The sequence below is a fragment of the Siphateles boraxobius genome, unplaced genomic scaffold, assembly GCF_051911475.1.
Source record: "Siphateles boraxobius isolate OS27281-9 unplaced genomic scaffold, OSU_SipBor_1 29, whole genome shotgun sequence".
NCBI classification, from domain to species: Eukaryota; Metazoa; Chordata; class Actinopteri; order Cypriniformes; family Leuciscidae; genus Siphateles; species Siphateles boraxobius.
In genome coordinates this window covers 248,596-269,495 of record NW_027508908.1, presented here as the reverse complement: position 1 = coordinate 269,495, position 20,900 = coordinate 248,596, and the positions used below count along the sequence as shown (strand labels likewise).

Here is a 20,900-nt window from a genome sequence, read left to right as displayed (position 1 = left end):
ACTGGCACAAGCACTTTTAGCATAGCTTAGCATAGATAATTGAATCTGATTAGACTGTTAGCATCTCTCTCAAAAAAATGACCAAAGACTTTCGATATTTTTCCTATTTAAACCCCGACGCCTCTGTAGTTACATCGTGCACTAAGACCAACGGAGAATGAAAAGTTACGATTTTCTAGGCCGATGTGGCTAGGAACTATACTCTCATTCCTGCGTAATAATCAAGGAACATTGCTGCCATACCATGATTGCAGCAGGCACAATGATATTACACACAGGCACAACTCTTTAGAGAAATGTCATGTAGGCCTCTTTTGGACATGAGCCAAACAAGTCACTGAGAATCAACAGAGATGTAATGTTTTATAATGTTGAGAAAACTGGAAAGCTTCCTTGCTTAGACATTAGATGGCATACTAGCTTCTAACCAGCAACATTACCTGTCCTCACTGCCTGGAGGAACATCTCAATGGTTGCTCAATCTGTGCTCTATTATTGTACTTCACTTACAAAAAGATTTATTATACTCTATAGAAAAATGGTTGCAGCCGTTTGATTAAAATATTCACACAACAAAAATGTTGTCTTTGCATTATACATGATACATTATTCATAAACTCTCTTCTGAATTCAACACAAAAAATGGGTTTGTATTGCATAGCATTTAAGAGAATATGAATTTTGACAGTCTGAGACTGAGCAAAAATGCATACGCTGACATATATAAGCAGAACTATTTTTGCATCATATGATGAGAAACATATTTGCATCAGGCTTCATACCTGTAATTCAGCTCCACCCCTCATATCAGCCATATCCGTGCTTATTCTCACAGTCTCATCACTATCCCAGAGTCTTCTTTTAAAGAGCATCAGAATTTCCACAGCTCTCCGCCGACTGCAGAAACACACAGGTATGTCTCATAATATGAGTATAGCAATTTTAGATTTAAAAAGATGGGGATCATATTCTTTAATTTGGATTATCTGTTATCCACAGTCACACTCAAAAACTAATAAACTTAATGTGACGCATATTTGTCAGTCATACATAAATGAATCATAAGATTTCTGTAATTATACTAATAAACAGAATGTGTTTTAAATACTCAGTAGCAAGGTTTTTATAATTATCATCAATAAATTCAATTTGTTTAATTAATTTTAACTAACTGAATATCACTTGTTTCACAGCATATTCTGTTCATACGTTTAACTGCACAATTTAGGTCTTTTTTGAGCGCACAGTGATGATCGGATACAAATAATTGTTATATGAAAACCTGAGATAAAGTTAACAGCATTATTCAAACATGATTGTGCTGTGCACTATGACGAAAGCTGCACTTATTAACAGATGATATTCACTGAAAAAAAACATTAAGTAAAATTCGCTTAATTTTTCGTTGGCAAGTTTTTGCACCCATATTTTTTTTTTTAGCAAATTAGACAATACACAATGACGGTAACATTTGATGGATGGTGTTTGTGTTTGAATGTGTCATTTTAAGTAGAAAATGAACTCCAAATGTCACAAAATGGCAAGTTACTAATCCAAACAACAAAAACAATGATAAAACAGTGTAAATACAGCTGGAAATCAGTGAAAAATCAACATCATTAATTATTCATGGCTCAGTGTATGATGGGAAAATCAGTATCAGAAAAGTTTAGTAATTTCACTTAATTTTATAATGTTGATATTTATGCTTTCATTTCTACACGCTTGAATTCAGTACTTTCAGTAAAACAATTTTTCTGTAGTATTTACTTCACCACAAAATTGTTTTTGTCTGTGTGGGTAAAAACAGGTAAATCTAGTCAATGTCAGAAGTGGCCTTATTTACCTGCGTATTCATTGCCATCTGTCCACTGGCTTATGCTGCATTTTTAAATGCATGTCAGTAATTGTTGGCAGCAACCATTAAAACCCTCACTTTTAGAATGTTAAAGTTTAAAAATCTAAAATGTTTGGCACAGATTCTCACACTTTTTCCAAACACATATTCAGTTGATTTAAACAGTAACTCCTGGGAGGTATTCCAAAAAAACTGGTTAAGTGACATAGTATGTTCAAGGGTAAGCAGATCACATCAACTTACAAAAACGCAGCCATAGCAAATTACTCTCTGAACATTACCTGCTCCAGTTGCAAGCACACAAAGTTATTTAGTTTAATCAGTTCTTATTTCTATATTATAATTAGCATCATACAAACGAAAAATTGCTGTAAAAAAACAGGCAAATTTTGACAGTAACATGATGTTTTCCATTAAAACAGCAATATACCGTAGAAAAAAATGCATTCTGGGTGATATATGTAGTTTTCGAGAAAGTAGCCTACAGGAATATACTGCGAATTAAGAACAAGAAGAACATAAAAAAAGAGGACTGAAGTTAAAAGACATTAAATCTCTGAAGATCTTAGCAGAGAAGGATTAAACAACTCTACAAACAGCATTACCAGCTTCACTTATTACTAACCAAACTGACTTTATTTCTGTCAGACGTCTACAGAAGTTCTTATTAAAAGGTGACAGAGGTTTAGATGTCATTTTATTTTCATTTTATGTTACGATGATGGTGATCCGTGATTGCTTTAGTTGGGTGCTTGACCCTTGACTTTTGAACATTAGTTTTATTATGACTGCGATAGCTGAAATAAATACATTTGCTATGGCAAAAAAGCCATATAGAAAACATGTACAAAACATGTACAAAGTATAAAGAACAATACAAGTATACAAATATATAAAAAAAACATGATTAGATGAGAGTGTCTATTTGTTAATGGTCACAATCATCATCTAGTGACCTGATTCACTGATCACATTTATTGTATTTATATGGGTAATGTTTTGTATTTTAGTACAGATAGAGATCTATCGGAGTTTAGACAATCAGAAAACATGAAGGAAAAAGTTTTAAAAAGTTAATGCTCAGAACATTTTGAACTTAAACATTAGACAGACAGACAGACATCAAGAAATGGCATATGAATCTCAACAATGGTGACAATCAAAAAAGTTTAATGCTGAAATGCATGTTGGGTTGGTACCCATACTAACAAAAAATTGTGCATGTCTCCCAGCATGCATTGCGGCATGAATAAATTATGCAGCTGAATTGTCTGGTTATTTTTTTCATTTTTACTTTTGCTTTTATTTTTGCTGTTGGTTTTGTGTTGACTTTAAATAGTGTGTTTTGTGATGTTCAGATTTGATGTTATCTCTTTTGTTGATTGTCACCATTGTTGACATTCTTTGGCTGATTCTTGATGTGTGTGTGTGATAGTGAATGTTTAGTTAAGAAATTCTTCATAACTTCTTATACAGACTGCTTGATCTTTTGCTGTGATTTCACAGTGTAGTTATTTTAAATTAAGATGTGATGATACAATATTCAAAACATAACCAGCACCACCTGATCTCATTTTTGTTGGCTTTGCTTCTGCCACAACAAATGTATCTTGAAAACACATAGTTACATCAGCCAAAAAAAAACTAACATTAAAGTGAAGGGTCAAGAGCCCAACTAAAGTTAACACTGATCTCCATAATGGTAACGTCAAATGAGAGAAAACATCCAAACCTCTGTTAATTCTCAATAGGACTTTCTGTAGACGTATGAAAAAATAAAGTATATCTGGTTAGTAATAAGTGAAGCTGGTAATGCAATTTTTTTAGAGTTGTTTAATCTTCCTTTGCTGAGATCTTAAGAGATTTAATGTTTTCTGTGGCTGAAGTCAGTTGTAGTTCTTGTGTTTAGCTTTTTTCTTGTTGTTTCTCTGTCCTTCAGTGATTCTGCTTGTTAACATCAGGTGTTCATCACTAATGCTCAATCATCAGTTGATTAATCACTGAATTATATCATTAACTTCAACACTGCTTCAGTGTTACTCCAACACTCTGTAGACACACAAGATTTTGCAGTGTGGTTAAAAGGGTTAAATGTGTCAAATAAAAAAAACAGAGTGAAGCATAATTTAAAGATAATCAACTGTAAATTAATTTACGACATAAAACTGTAGAAAAACAGCAATTTACTGGCAACCAAGCTGCCAGTAGATTACTGTAAAATCAAGGAAAAAAAGTAAAATTCTGTAAAACTTAACAGTCAGATTTACTAAACAAAGGAAGTTAATTTCACTGAAATATTAGTAAAAGTTCATAGAAAAAAGTTAGCGAAGTCAATAACTGATAAGGAGAGTAAATATTAAACTGAAGTGTTTTATGTGTTTTGCACAGGATGATATAGGAGAGATCTGTTAGTTTAATTGAGTTTTGTGGGTCACCATTGTGCTGGAGAGTAGAGCCTGTGCTTCAGTCAAAGATGATCAGAGAAACACCGACGTTATGCTTCCTGTTGCTTTATTTAAAAGCAGTAACTGTGTAGTTGCTGATGTAGTGAAAATCTGCTTGCTAAGTTCATTATTACATGCATGTATGCTATGTTCACTAAATGTGAATTGCAAAGATTTTAGTTATAGTCATGTTTTTAATTATTTCACGTAATTATATTCACAATTGCACATTAGGTGTTTGCTGTTTTAGAGATATTCATTTTCAGTTGATTCTATTGAAGCAAGTTCACAGTACTATCATTAAATACTAGTTTTTAAACTTGAACTGTTTGAAACAATCGTTTTCCTAAATAATATGAGTTACCTTCCATGGTATTTTTACAGTAACATACTGTAAAAAAACAGAAATGTATATTAATGGTAGAAGGCTGTAAAATAACAGTACTTTGCTGGTAACCACAGCTGCCAGTAGATTACTGTTAATTTACAGTGCAATTTTTTCACAGTGGTTAAAGATTATTTAACGAAAAGGTTAAAAATTGATTGCACAACCACCAAATAGGTGGCGATATATATGTAAATCGGCATTAAACATAAGAAGAAAGAAGTAGTATTGCATGCTTTTTCTTAGCATCCATTTCCATGATTCGTCGCTCTGTTGAGAATGTGTTTTGTGTTAATCGTGAATATACTATGGATTGCCTGAACTTACTCCCGGACGCACTTTTGGAAACAGCATACCTTGAGTAAGCAAGTTTTGGGTTAATCAACCGAGAGTTCAGGGTATATGTGAGGGTAAGTTAACCTTGCTTTCTGGAATACCCCCCTGGCAGATAATATGTTGGCACAGATCTGATCTCATTGGACAGAGTGTCACGTATTGGTGTGGTAGTAAAACACGCACAACAGAAGACAGCTATATTAACACTCTTAAATAGATTGTAGGAGATCCACAGGAGGATGACCCATACAATGCAAAGAGGAGAACCGGCAACTGACTTAAAGCCACACAGCCTGAAATCAACTGCAAATAAAAGAAGACACACCCTGGCTATACCCTCATTCACTATTCCCTACAATAGTTCACTAATATAGTCCACTTGACAGAGTGAATAAAAATAAGTGAGAGAGCAGAATCACTGAAGAACAGAGAAATAAAAACAGAAAAAAGGAGAACTACAACTGACTGTGTAAAACCAGTTTACAAACCAGTTTAACATTATTTCTTTCATACATGTACACAAAGTTCTTGTTAATAATTAACAGTGGTTTAGATGTGGATGCTTTATTGAAAATGATAAAGTGTGTAGTCATCATTATGGTGATTAGTGTTCGCTTTATTTGGTCTCTTGAACCTTGACTCTTTAAAGTTAGTTTTTCTCAGGAAATGATGATGCTATTATCATCCGTGATTTGTCTGATTCACCGATCTTTTTCTGTGTCTAATCTTTGTTTTTATGGTTATTTTAATTTAAATTGTATTTATTATAATATCTCTGAGATTCTACAGTAGGGGTGGGCAAACTCAGTCCTGGAGGGACACAGCTCTGCAGAGTTTAGCTCCAACCCTGATAAACTCTCCTGCCTGTAGCTTTCTAGTAATCCTGAAGACATTGATTAGCTGGTTCAGGTGTGTTTGCTTAGGGTCCCAGATAGCAATCAACCATCGAAACAATGTTAAATCAATGCTAACTACATTAAATCAACATCTCTTTTGCTCCCGCAATTAAAGTTGAAGAAATGTTAAAATTTCATCCATAAATCAATGGCAATGGCACTGAGTCAATGTTACAATGTGATGTTGGTTCAACATCATGTTTAAACTCTCAGAAACTAAATGCAGCTATTATAACTGACTTAAAGCCACACAACCTGAAATCAACTGCAAATAAAAGAAGACAATAACTCCTCAAGATCTCAGCCGAAGTTTTTTTTTTTTGTTTGTTCTTTTGAGAATTAACAGAGGTAAGTGATGTTTTGTTGAAAATATTTCATCACCATTATGGTTGACAGTTATTTGGACAGTTTTACTCTTATGTGTGTTAATGGTCTGTGTAAAAGAGTTTAAACAAAACATATATTTTGTTGCAAAGAAAGCAAGATAATCAGAGGAACCAGTTTTCAGCATTTACATTTAGATTTATTCATTTTGGATAAAAGTCGCTTTTATCCAAAGTGACTTACAATTGCTATATATGTCAGAGGTCGCACGCCTCTGGAGCAACTAGGGGTTAAGTGTCTTGCTCAGGGACACATTGGTGTCTCACAGTGGATTCGAACCCGGGTCTCTCACACAAAAGGCATGTGTCCTATCCACTGCGCCCTCACCACCCCGCAGCATAATTAGAAGTAGAATAGTAATAAGTTTTCCCTTGTGGTTATTTGTTATTAATAAATTATGTCATATTATACAATTAAGCATATCATCAATACGCACTTACTACAGATCAGATGTTCATAATTTAGATTTTTAGGAACAAAGCAAGAATTTTCTTGTTTTTGACACACATACATCGAGAATCAGGATACAAATCTCAACAATGGTGACATGCTTTATGCCGCAATGCATACTGGTTTTATACTATGGTGGCTCCCAATGTGCACTGCAGCATGAATCCTAAAACATATTTCCATTAATGTATTTAAAAAATATACAGAATATTGACCTGTGGCAAGAAAGTATTGTTTGTGAATACAACTTATCAACAACAAATTATCACTTTTGATCAGTGGTAAGATTAATAATTATGATGCTTAAAAAAATTTCACCTGATTATATTTGTTTCTGACTTATTTTGTAATAATTTATGTTTCAGAACACACTGATGCAAAGATCATAGATTCAAGCCAAGAGTCAAACTGCCCAACCACAAGAAATACTGATCAACATAATGATGACATGGTGACCAAACATTTTCAATAAAACATCAACATCTAAACCTCTGTTAATTGTCAAAAAGATTCTTGAGAGATTTAATGTCTTTTATTTCCAGGTGATTTCATATTTATGGCTTTGAGTCAGTTATAGTTGTGTTTACTTTTCTGAAAGTGCAATGATGTTGAACCAACATCACATTGTAACATTGATTCAACGCCCTTACCATTGATTTTTGGCTGAAATCTTGAAAAAAAATCAACATTAACTGTGGGAGCAAAAGTGATGTCGAAAATGTACACATTAACATAGATTTAACATTGTTTGGATGGTTGATTGCTGCTATCTGGCACCCTAATAAAACACACCTGAACCAGCTAATCAATGTCTTCAGGATTACTAGAAAGCTACAGACAGGAGAGAAAATTGATTAAAAGAAAATTGATTATTTGTCAAACTCAAATGACATTTTTGTAATTTTGACAGAATAGTGAGTTTAGTTTGTTGATTGATCGATCGTTAATCTAGTTAATGATTGAATGCACTGGGCACTGCTGTGGTTATATACAGTAACAACACTCTCCAACAGCATAATGTTACTTTTATTACTTTGAGACTAATTCCTAGTCAAATTATAATGATATCTTAGTTTTATATATCACTTGGGATTGTACTTTCTATAAATATGGCCGGATGTGAAGTCAACCAATAACATTAGAGCGACAGCACTGGGAATAACCACAAGCGACTTCACAGTAGAGACTAGCAACATACAGCAACAAAGTCACTTGCAGTGTGAACAGGGCTTAAATTATACTGTGGCTCTGTTTTTCTTTTTTTCTGATGTGTTTTAAAAATTCTTTCATTATAACTGATTGCTGCTGGAATTCTTGCTGTAGTTTCACAGTGGTGGTAATGTCAAATTTAAGTCTGTTAATAATATAACACTTTTGATAAGGGATTAAACACTAGATGAGATCAGTGAATCAAAAAACTATATGGTGATTATGTCATCATCAATACATAGCTATCTGCATTCGTCATCTTTTTTCGACATAACAAATGCAGCTTGCAAAAACACAGTAAAAGGAGTCAGAGAAAAAAAATGATTTTAAAAAGTCAAGGGTCAAGAACTCAACCAAAGCAAACCTAACTGTAACTTCAAACCAAACATTTTCAATTAAACATCAATATCTAAACATCTGTTAATTCTCAATAAGAACTTCTGAAGACGTATGAAAGAAATAAGTCAAACTGGATAGTAATAAGTGTAAGATAGTAATAAGTCTCCTTGAATGCTTGTCTCTTTTTTTTATGTTTTTGTTTATCTTCCCTTCAGTGATTCTGCTTGTTAACAGCAGGTGTTTATGATTAATACTCAACAATCACTTAAATATTCACTTAATTATCTCATTGCAACACTGCTCAATGTTACTTTTACTCTTTATAGTGTGGACATTACAGGATTTTCCTGTTGGGTTAAAAGGGTTAAAGGTGTAAGATAAAAAGACACACCCACAAAATGTATTTTAACATTGAAAATATGCTGCATGTTGCTTTATTTAACAGGCAGTGACTGTAGTTTCTGATCCAGTGAAAATCTATTTTTTAAGTGGACTCAAAAGAAATAAGTTCACAGTAATAATATGCTCACATTATTAGTTTATAAATTGAATGGCACTTGGCCAATTTAAGGCAGTCGATAACTCGATTTTTCATTTAGTCCATGGTATCTTTACAGTACCGTAAATTAAAGTAAAGAACTGTACAATTAACAGTAAATTACTGGTTACAGTGCTGCCAGCATTTTACCATTAATTTACAGGTCAAAGTTTTACGGTGTGTAGAACTCACATCATTGAATCACTTATGTTTTTCTAATTCACAGATTGCTGATAATGGAATTAGAATCAGATCCCCCTCCATATCCTGGATCGCAACTGGACCAGTTTCACATTCCCTACCCGATGCAGCCGGTTGGCCCGGGTGAGCAGTAAAGCCCTAGATTACCCAGACTCTGCATTCAAATCCTGGAAGCTTTCAGCAAGCACAATATGCATCTATATAGAATTGTATTTTAGAGGTTTATGATCATATTATTATGAATTCCCAGTGCTCCAGCCCAACCAGACGCCGCAGGATGTAAGTGTTTCTCAACCGGAGGATTGCAAACCAAAAAAGGATCGCAACCCAGAAAAGAAACAACAGAAAAAGGGTAATTCTAAAGGTTTTTCTGCTACGAAACTTTTATTTTGAAAGCTGGCTTGATAGCAAGCAATTAATGTTGAAAAATTGAATCAATGTTACAATGTGATGTTGGTTCGTTCCACACCAGGTTCGCATTCTCAAAAAACTGAACACGCTAACTACAATTGACTTAAAGCCACACAGCTTGAAATCAACTGCTATTCAACTGAAACCAAGTGCAAATGAAATGCTTTCCGGAGAAAAAACACCTTTAGACACAAATATAAGCATATGAATCTAAACAATGGTTACAATATAAACTGAACATCACAAAACAGGCTACAAAAAGTCACCAAAAAAAGCAAAAAAAGCTAATAAGCTTAATAGTAAGATCTGCATAATTTATTCATGTCACCATGCATGCTGGGAGTTTTGTACTCTGCTCGCACCCAGCATGCAACTTTTGATTGTCGCTATTTTTGAGATTCATATGCTGATTCTTGATGTCTGAATGTTGCAATGATTTTAAAAATTCTTTAGAATAACTGATTACCAAATCACTAGTGGATCTCGTATTGTGGAATGACATGTTGATCCAATAATCAACAAACATAAAAAGACCCTTATAATCAAAGATTAGAGACATGATGAGATCAGACAAGTCCATGATGATTATGACATCATCACAACAGGCAAAAAAAAACTCATGATTTTTTTTCTTGCCATAACAAATATGCTTTAAAAACTCACTGTCACAGCTGCCAAAGAAAAACAAACTACTGGTTTGTAAACTGGTTTAACACTCATTTTGGCTGGAAGTCAGTTTTGTTTTTCTGCTTGTGTCTTCTCCTTTCTCTTTCTTTTTCTCCTTCAGTGATTCTGCTTATCAGGTGTTCAGTGTCTGAATTCACTCACTTGTTTTATTGACTCTCTCAAGTGGACTATATCAGTGAAATAATGTAGGGAATGGTGAATGAGGGTATGGGTGGGATTTGGAACACGTGTTATTGTTTTCGTGTAAATTGGTGTGTTACTGTCAGAATTTGGCCAAGTTTTTTTTACAGCAAGTTTTACAGTGTACCAAAGCATGATTTATTTATTTTACCTTAAAAAATGAAAACGTCATGTTGTGCTGCCATTTGGAGATCACGTTTTTTGTTTTCCAGCAGCTTTAGTGGACTCACAACAGATGCCCATGTCCCCCAACGCTCAGACTAAGACTAACCCCGGTGAGCAGTAAAGCCCTATTACCCAGACTCTGCATTCAGTAAGCACAATATGCATCTGTATAGAATAGTATGTTAGAGGTTTATGATCATATTATTATTTTTAATTCCCAGTGCTCCAGACCAACAATCCCAGCCAGACGCCGCAGGATGTCAGTGTTTCTCCACCGGTGAAAAAGAAACAACGAAAAAAGGGTAATTCTAAATGTTTTTCTGATGCAAACCTTTTATTTTGAAAACTGTTGACACTTCTGTCGTGAAAAAGTTTTTACTGTATCGTTTTTACTGTACTGAACTGCAACTTTCTTTACCGCTCTTTTACTTTTTCTTCAACACCACTGATTTCTGGAAGTATTCACAAATACTCCTTACCATATATATCAAATTCCACCAGTCTGGTTACTTCTGTAATGATACCAGTTCGGACGTATGTTGCTGAGGCATTCTACCATGCTATGGAAAGTAATCACCTCAAGGATATTGTCAGGGGACATTTTCACATCTAAACCAGACAGTATTGGGCAACAGACTTTTCTCAAAAGTCATTTCATTGGTCAACTTGAAATTTATCCCACCCAACAGCAAAGTGACTTCATTGGTTACATTTAATATATACACCTCCCAAAAACCTTAAAGTGAATTATTTGATTGGTTTTCTTTAAAATATATCCATCCCAAAACTCTTGAGGTGAGTGATTTGATTGGTTGCAGGCCATTTTCAAAACCTTCTGAAGTTCTGTTGCTGTTTATAATCTCAGAAGATGAGTTGATCCAGTCTTGTGTGTAGGATACTGTGGAAAAGAGGAAACATTATGTGAGAGAAACAAATACAGTATAAATATAGTTGACATTAAATTAATTTTACACAATATAGAAAATCAGTCTTACCTGGTTTGTGTATGATGTTGATGTGAATTCTCCTCAGAACTGTGCAAGATTACAGTGTCTCCTCAAGAAGTGTGACTGACCAGAGATCAGTTAAAACAGAACAGTCTTTGCAACAGGGTGTGTACGTGTGCGTGTGCGTGTGTGTGTGTGTGTGTGTGTGTGGTGGGAGGGGATCATTTATGGGAGACCAGGGCTGTTTAATGCTTTTTTTTATACATGAAATATTTCTCAAGGGAGATGTCAACTGGAATGTTTCCGCATACCAAGTTACTTTAAAGACACAGAAGCTCTACAGCATTCCTAAACACTGTCGTCCTTCTCTAGAGAAGAGAAAAAATAATTGAAAATGACATGACATACTTTTTTTTAATATATAATACATAATACATATGTATTTTCCTCTTTAAAAACATAAAAATGCACACATAATATTAACATTATTCATTTAGCAGATTCTACAACACAAGCACTTAATCCTAAAGAGAAAGAGAAGTGTTGCGATACAAAGCGCAGACTTCTGAACGGGTTTAAATGGATTTATTTGGACAAAGTGAAGAAATTAACATTTGTTTTCCTGGCCAAAATTACAAAGTGTTTGCATTTATATATTTTTTACATAACATTTAAAGAAATCTAGCTGGAAGAGGATGATTTTATGATATGCTATGTGAGACAACAAAAACACATATAGACTTTTAATTCATTTAAAACCAGATAGCAAAATTGTTTTAGCCCAGATCCGAGATGAAAGATGAAATTAGATTAGATGAAATCAACTGAATATAAAATAAATCAGCAGAGAAGGATTTAACAACTCCACAAACAGCATTACCAGCTTCACTTATTACTAACCAGATTTACTAGGGCTGGGTATTGTTGGGAATTTCACAATTCAATTCTATTTCGATTCTTGAGGCTTCGATTCGATTCGATTTCGATTCGATTCGATATTAATTAATTAGCTTCGATATCGATTCAATAATTAGTAAATACACTAGTAAGTACCTGAGTATATTTTTAAATAATGTGTGCAGTATTACCAATGTTTAAGAACAAATTGACCCCAGCATGTTTCCTGTCATGGTTTATTTAGCAGAACAGACTGTACAATATTGTACTGCATGTGTTGAATACAAACCACAACTGTAACAAACAGGTGCTTTTTTAACACACCTCTAAAGTGCATGTAACTGTAATAGAAAGTATATTTCTATTTTCCTATACATTCAAGTTGTAAAAGAAATCTAAACAGAAACACAAAATGTGCATACTCATAAAAAAAATGCGCTTTCATGAGGCACACGCGCGCACATTTGCGCACACACACACAAGGACTCTCGCTCTCTTCCTCTCTGTCGTGCGCGCGCTACGCGGTTTGGAGCTCGCGAGCTCAAGATTCCGGGAGATTTTAACTAATTTGTGGACATCAGGGAGCCGCTATCAATATGCGGGAGACTCCCGGAGACTTATTGTTGTTCTTTTTATCATTTAGGGGGGCTTAGGAACATTTTGGGGTAGCTTCAGCCCCCCTAAAATAGGCCTAACGACGTCCCTGGTTGGTGGTGCAGGCTTGAACGGAGTGCAGCTACTGTCCGTCATCTTGCTGTTTTAGTAAAGCGCGTCTTGTACAACGCTGAACGCTCTCACTAGAGTGTTGCCCACAGCGCCGCCACTGGCCGGTGAGCTAAATCGATTCTTAGGATTTGATGAATCGATACTGAATTGAAAAACAAATAATTGCATTGCATTGATGAATTGATATTTTTACCCAGCCCTAAGATTTACTGTGTTTCTGTCAGATGTCTACATACATTTTTTATTGAGAATAATCAGTTTTAACTCTAAAGTGTTTCATGTAAAGTCATCATAACAGTGATTATTGTTTCCATTAGTTGGGCTCTTAACTCTTAACACAGAGATCAACAATCAGCATACGAATCTCAACAATGGTGACAATCAACAAAATATTCAGATAATCGGATCAACTCTGATCGTCACAAAAAAGCTAGTAAATGTCAATACAAAAACAACAGCAAAAAATAAAAGCAAATATTTAGGGCTAAACAAAATAATAGGACAATTCAGCTGCATAATTTATTCATGCTGCAGTGCATGCTGGGAGTTTTGTACTATGGTGGTACCCAGCATGCATTGCAGCATGGTACATTTGATTGTCACTATTGTTGAGATTCATTTGCTGATTGTTGATATCTGTGTGATACCAGGACACTGTAGACTAATTTATTGCGCTCATGGTTGTAAAAATCGGATTACTGCAGTACTGCTGGAATACAGAGATTGTATCATAAATGTATTGATGATTTAATTAAATTGTTAGACTTGGTAAGCTTCAAATGACATATGTAAAACAAGATATTTCATGATGATTATAAATCAACCAGCAACCATCATCACCTGCTCTCATTGCACTTTAGGTTCTTTTGGTGCTGCAAATGTGTTTGACAAACACACTGTCACAACAGCCAAAAAAGATATATGAAGAGTTAAGAGTCCAACTAATGGAAACACTAATCACTGTTATGGTGACTTCAAATGAAACACATTAGAGTTAAACCTCGGTTAATTTTCAATAAGATCTTCTTCACTCAAAAAAATGATTCAAGCCCTTCTTAGAGGTGACACATTTAAATCCAATTTGCTTTATTTAAATATATCTATTTAAGATCATATGTGTAAATATATTTAATTGGTTTAACTAAAAATGTATTAATAGCTCCACTCAAAAAAATTATTCATTGGATGAACTCAATTAAGTTGTGGGCAGGATTTCCATCCAATAAATATATGTTGCCCCAACTCAAACTGAGTAGATCCATTCAACAGAATGTAAATCAGTTAGCCTTACTCATTTGTATTAAATAGATGCAAAAAATATAAACGAGAGAGGCTAGCTTATTTTTATCAAATACTCATTACTAACCAGAATGACTTTATTTCTGTCAGACGTCTACAAAAGTTTTATTGAGAATTAACAGGGGTTTTACTCTATGTTTTCCATTTGAAGTCACCATAACAGTGATCAATGATTCCATTAGTTGGGCTCTTAACTCTTATTATATCTATTGTCTTTTTTGGCTGCTGTGACAGTGTGTTGGTTAAATACATTTGGAGCAGCAAAGAATGCTAAAGTGTAATAAGATCAGCTGATTATGGTTAACGGTTGATGGTTTTATAATCATCATGAAGCAGACTGATTCACTGAGGTATTTTAATCTAACAATTATGTTTTTTACACAACAAACCTGGTGTTACTGCAGCATGAGATCAAGCATTATTATAACAATAAGTTTGAAGACTTTAACGAACAGGAGCACAAAAAATCAGTTTCTGATGACACACACAGACATCAACAATCAGCATATGAATCTCAACAATGGTGACAATCACAAATATTTAGATAAACAGATTAATTCAGAACATCACTGAAAAGCTACTATTTCACAACAAATACAACAGCAAAAAATAAAAGAAAATATTTAGAATCAAACTAAATTATAGGTCAGTTCAGCTGCATAATTTATCATGTTGCAATGCATGCTGGGAGTTTTGTACTATGGTGGTACCCAGCATGCATTGCAGCAAAGTACTTTTGATTGTCACCATTGTTGAGATTCATACGCTGATTGTTGATGTCTTTGTGTCATCATAAACAGACTTTTTTGTGCTCATGTTCGTTAAAGTCTTAAAACTTAGTGTTATAATATTCCTTGATCTCATGCTGCAGTAACACAAGGTATGTGTTGTGAAAAAAAGTGACATAATGGTTCGATTATAAAAACCTCAGTAAATCATTCTGTTTCATTATGATTATAAAACTATCAACAGGTAACCATCATCAGCTGATCTCATTTCACTTTAGCTTACTTTGCTGCTCCAAATGTGTTGCAGCTAAGTCAAACTGCCCAACTAAATGAAACACTGGTCACCATAATGGTGACCAACCATTTTCAATAAATCGTCAACATCTAAACCTAAGTTCCTTCTCAATAAGAACTTCTGTATACATCTGACAGAAATAAAGTCAGTCTGGTCAGTAATAAGTGAAAGCTGGTAATGCTGTTTGTGGAGTTGTTTAATCCTCCTCTGCTGAGATCTTCACAGATTTAATGTCTTCTTTTCTCTTCAGTTGATTTCATCTAGGTCTGTAGCTGAAGTCAGTTGTAGTTCTTGTGTTTCTGCTCGTCTCTTTTTCTGTTCTCTTCTTTCCTTCAGTGATTCTGATTGTTAACAGGATTATTAAGGCTAAGATGACTCCATATTTAATATACACAGATTTTGTGGCTCAGAAAAGGTGCAGTTCTGGTTTACTTCTTTGCTCTTGGCTGACATGTGGCATTGTTATGGCCTGCTTGTGGCCCAAATCTGGCAAACAGGAACGCCAAGGATGCCAATTGGCTTCTGATATTACCTTAATAAAACAATGAAAACATCATGTTTTTTTTCTTTTTCCAGCAGCTTCAGTGGGAGCACAAGAGGTGCCCGCTCAGCCGGTGGATCACGACCCAAAAAAGAAACAACGGAAAAGAGGTAATTCTAAAGGTTTTTTTGATTTCTGAAAGTCTTTTTTCACGTTAGTGTAATTTGAACCACCGCAGCTCCGGTCCAGAGACACGAAACTAGAGGTGAATAGTCCAGGGGTCAGAAAGTAGAAGTTCATATATTTGTGGAAACCATGATACATTTTATGCAGAATTATTTGATGAACAAAGTTGAAAGAACAGCATTTATATGAAGTAGATTTTTTTTAACAGTGTAAAGCCCTTTGATGAATTTAATGCATCGATCCTTGTTGAATAAAAATATTAATTTAATTAAAAAAAATCTTACTGACTTCAACATTTTGAACCGTTATGTACACTTGTGGTTTGTTTATTGCGAAATAACTCCAGATTGTTTCTCTGTCATCTAAGCAAGGCTTCGTTTCCCAAATGCACTGGGCCTGTGAGCTCAGCGAAGCACCAGCATCGGGAGCTCTCTGTGATTGATTGGTGTCGTCTTATATCCAGATGACTAGGAGAAAAAGTTCTATCCTACACAATTATCCGCTAACATTCACTTATTTTTCCACTTGGAAGCTTATTTTACACACTGAATTGCATGCTAAATTAAAAAAAATTACTGGTAAAAAAACACACATTTGGATCGATATTTTCATGTGAGATCGATCCTTTTCGATACCACATCAGTATCGATAGCATCAATACTTCAGGATCGATCCGCCCACCCCTACCAGCAATAGTAAAAATCAGTAAAAATCTTTAAACAAACATGGCTTCAAAAATCCAAACTTTTGCTGACACACACAGATATCAACAATCAGCACATGACTCTCAATAATGGTGACAATCAAAAATATTTAGATAGATCAATTCAGAATATCAATGAAAAGCTACTAAGTCACAACAAAAACAACAGCAAAAAACAAAAGATAATATTTAGATTTAAACAAAATAATAGGACAATTCAGCTGCATTATTTATTAATGCTGCAAACAGGAGCGCCAAGGGCCATCATTCCACGCTGCATGTGGGCCAGATCAGTATTCTACAAGTGCCAGATGTGGGCCGGATCTGGGCCGAAACAATGTTGTTATCTGGAAAAGAATTAAGAACAAAAAAACAACAACAACAATGGTCTTCATGTCAATGTTTTTATAAGATAAAATGTCATGATTATGATTTTAAAAGACATAATTATGACATACTAAATCATAACTATGACATAGTTCAAAAATTAACTTTTGTCATAATTGTGATTTATGTAATCTTGATTTTTAATCTCATAATTATGATTTACCTAAGCATGATTTACTTTCTTATGGTAGAAATTGGCTTCTGATATTCCCTTAATAAAACAATGAAAACATCATGTGATTTTTTGTTTTCCAGTACCATCAGTGGGAGCACAAGAGGTGCCCACGTCCCCTATCGCTCAGCCGGAGTATCACAACCCAAAAAAGCAACAACAGAAAAAGGGTAATTCTAAAGGTTTTTCTGATTTCTGAAAGTCTGGTTTCATGTTAGTGTAATTTGAACCACCGCAGCTCCGGTCCAGAGACACGATACACAGAGCGGATCATATGATTGAGTCGCCACAGACTAGAAAACATATCAGACACATTTGAATTCTGCACAGAATGCTGTATTTTAAAGCGATGTGGAGATTAGGAGGAGAAACAGTTAGATAGGCTCAGCATCAACATAAATTGAACACTTTTCTGCACATCCTTAGCATGATTATGTTCACTGTTTTGTTATGTTAAGTTTCATGTTAAATCCAAAAGGGGAATCTATTACGCTTTCCTCAACTCCCCAGTCCCCCCTACCGGCATCTTCGTCCCACATGGTGGATGGTTTTGCAGAGCGCTTCAGCTGCTTCAACAGCGTTCCCACTCCGCTAAGCCATACCCTTTTTCTAAGCCCCAGGGCCTAAGATGAAGATGGATCCTGAGCCACAGAAGCGGTCCTTCTGGGGCTAAGACTTAGAGGGCTAAGTCCTGCTGCGGCCGTAATACCCCCCAAACAGCCTAAATTTTGCCTTCCAACCTGGACAACTGAACAACCCTGTTCAGTTCCGTGTGTTGGAAGTGATGTGTTTGTTGCAAGCATTGGGCCGTTCATGTTCACGTATACACACAACTGACCTCTGTTTTAGCGAACAAAATAAAAAACAATCATATTCAAAAAGAGAGCACTTTTCCTCTTCCCAATACCACAGGCGTCAGTCCCCTGTCCCAGCACAGCGGCCTGTCACCCCGAACTACTTCAGTCCCTAGCAATCCCCGGAGTGTCGAATTGGGTTCTGAACATAATCAAATGAGGTTACTCGCTTCAATTCGCTCGCAGATAAAATTAGCAGATTAAATAAGGATTCAGCATTCGAGAAACAAAGAGTTTTCCCAAAGTGTCTAGAGAAGCATTCCCATTATCTCATTCCCATTATCTCAGGGAACCGAGGTTACGTTAATAACCAAGTACGTTTTCTGTTTTACAGCTTCAGTGGTCAAACAAGAGGTGCCCATGACCGTCGTCACTGTCCAGCCTACTGCGACTGCCCCGGGTGAGCAGTAAAGCTACTAGAAGCTTTCAGCAAGCACAATATGCATCTGTATAGAATAGTATGTTAGAGGTTTATGATCATATTATTATTAATTTTCATCAGTATTACCTCTTTTATATGCATTTGTAGAAGAAGTAGTTATTATACCACGGATGACTGATGTCCCTGTGCCGATGACATGTCCTCACTGCCACAGGAAGATCGCCACAGAGATGAAATTTATCAATGGCGTGACGGTGTGGATCGTCTGTCTCATTCTTGCCTTTTTAGGGTAAGGAACCACATTCATCAGATTTCAAATTGATTTGAAATTGATATGAAAAAAGAAAACCCTTTTTTTTTTCAATCCAGGATCTGGCCATGTTGTTTGATTCCATTCTGTGTGGATGGCTGCAAGGACGTAGAGCATGTCTGCCCAGGCTGCAAAAGCCTCCTCCATGTGCACAAACGCATGTAGCTTGTTCTGAAGCTGAGACAATCTTTAAAACCAAAATAAATTCTTTGGAGTGTTTTAAATGGCAGCATCATGGACATTACTGTACTTTCTGATTTAAAGAAAAATAACACCATGATTTGAAAATAATCTTGTGGGTTTCTCTTTACTTTATGCAAATATACACCTTGATAAAGACTATGATTTACTGTATTAAACATGCAATGCAATGTAATAAGCAAAATATCCATTTTACTTCTTGCTTACATTTTTGCACAACACAAGCTTATTTCCATCAGAATCAGAAACAGCTTTATTGCCAAGTGTGCTTGCACACACAAGGAATTTTAATTGGCACTGAAGCTTCCAGTGCACATATAATACAAATACAACGAAAAACATAGTAATGGAAATTCTAAGAATAAATATATGTATATATGAAAATAAAATTTACTTTTGTTTTCCATGAATATTCCAAAATTCCACAAAAAAATTCCATGTTTGTTTATTTGAATAAATTGTTCTCAACCTAAAGGTCTGCAAATCCAGCTTTTTTTCAGTTACACAAAATAGCAAGATTTTAGTATTATTTAATCTGAGATTATAGCATGGTATTTCAGATCAAATCTATATTATATGATATAGGGTTGTGCGATTAATCGAAATTGTAATAAAATCACGATGTGAGAATGCATGATTTCTAAATCACAGAAAGCAGGTTTTTCTGAATGAAATCTGAATGCAGCTTGCCTCAATCTAGAGTTAGAACAGAGCAAGTTTACCATTGCTTGAGACATGGAAGAAAGCACAGAAACAGTAAATGTGAATTCAGGTAAGGATAAACAGCAAAATCCCCAGAGTTAAATTAACTCTGCTCAGAGAACATTTGGTCCATCTCTACAGAGAGTTAAAATAACTCTGAATCAGAGTTAAATTTAATGAGATACTTAAGTGATTCATTAAGTGATGATTGGGCATTAATGATGAACACCTGCTGTCAACAAGCAGAAGCACTGAAGGAAAGAAAAACAACAAGAACAGAAAAAAGAGAAACACAAGAACTACAACTGACTTCTAGCCACAGCCTTAGATTAAATCAAATTGAGACAAAAGAGATTCAATCTCTAAAGATCTCAGCAGAGGAGGATTAAACAACTCCACAAACAGGATTACCAGCTTCACTTATTACTAACCATACTGACTTTATTTCTGTCAGATGTCTACAGAAGTTCTTATTGAGAATGAACTGAGGTTTAGATGTTGACGATTTATTGAAAACGGTTGGTCACCATTATGGTGACCAGTGTTTCATTTAGTTGGGCAGTTTGACTTAGCTTTTATTTTATATGAGTTTTTGTAACAGCTTTTACCAAAACACGTAATGTGTTGCAAAGAAAGCCAGGAGCAAAGATGATCAGGTGATATAGTTTTCAACAACAAAAAGTAGAATGATGCATTTTTCTCATCACTGTCCAAAAGTGGTATTTTGGTGTTAATAGATTATATTCACTAACAATACTCTCTTGCCACAGATTAGACATTTTACATTTTTTAAATGGGGAATGTATTAATTTAAGACATAGACATCAAGAATCAGCATATGAATCTCAACAATGGTGACATGTTTCATGCCGCAATGCATCCTGGGAGCCATGAGTTTTATACTATTGTGGCTCCCAGTATGCATTGCGGCATGAAGCATGTTACCCTTGTTGAGATTCATATGCTGATTATTGATATCTGTGTCTAAAAAAAAATTGCCCATAATGTTTTTTAAAAACAAAATTCAGAATGTCCGATCTGTGGCGAGAGTATTGTTAGTGAATATAATCTATTAACATCATATAACCACTTTCGGAAAGTGATGAGATAAGTGCATTATTATATTTTTTGTTGTTGAAAACGATAT

At 35.0% G+C, this 20,900-nt stretch overlaps 1 protein-coding gene across 1 annotated transcript; it reads left to right on the top strand.

Moving 5' to 3' along the window:
• Positions 1–848: 848 nt before the first annotated feature.
• On the top strand, positions 849–19,525 carry LOC143753490 (uncharacterized). Its single transcript, XM_077245862.1, has 10 exons — positions 849–913; positions 9,066–9,163; positions 9,291–9,392; positions 10,531–10,593; positions 10,705–10,785; positions 15,952–16,026; positions 17,388–17,474; positions 18,493–18,558; positions 18,688–18,829; positions 18,910–19,525. Exons 2-10 carry the CDS (start codon positions 9,076–9,078, stop codon positions 19,013–19,015), a joined length of 810 nt encoding a protein of 269 aa, XP_077101977.1. The 5' UTR covers positions 849–913; positions 9,066–9,075; the 3' UTR covers positions 19,016–19,525.
• Positions 19,526–20,900: the final 1,375 nt, after the last annotated feature.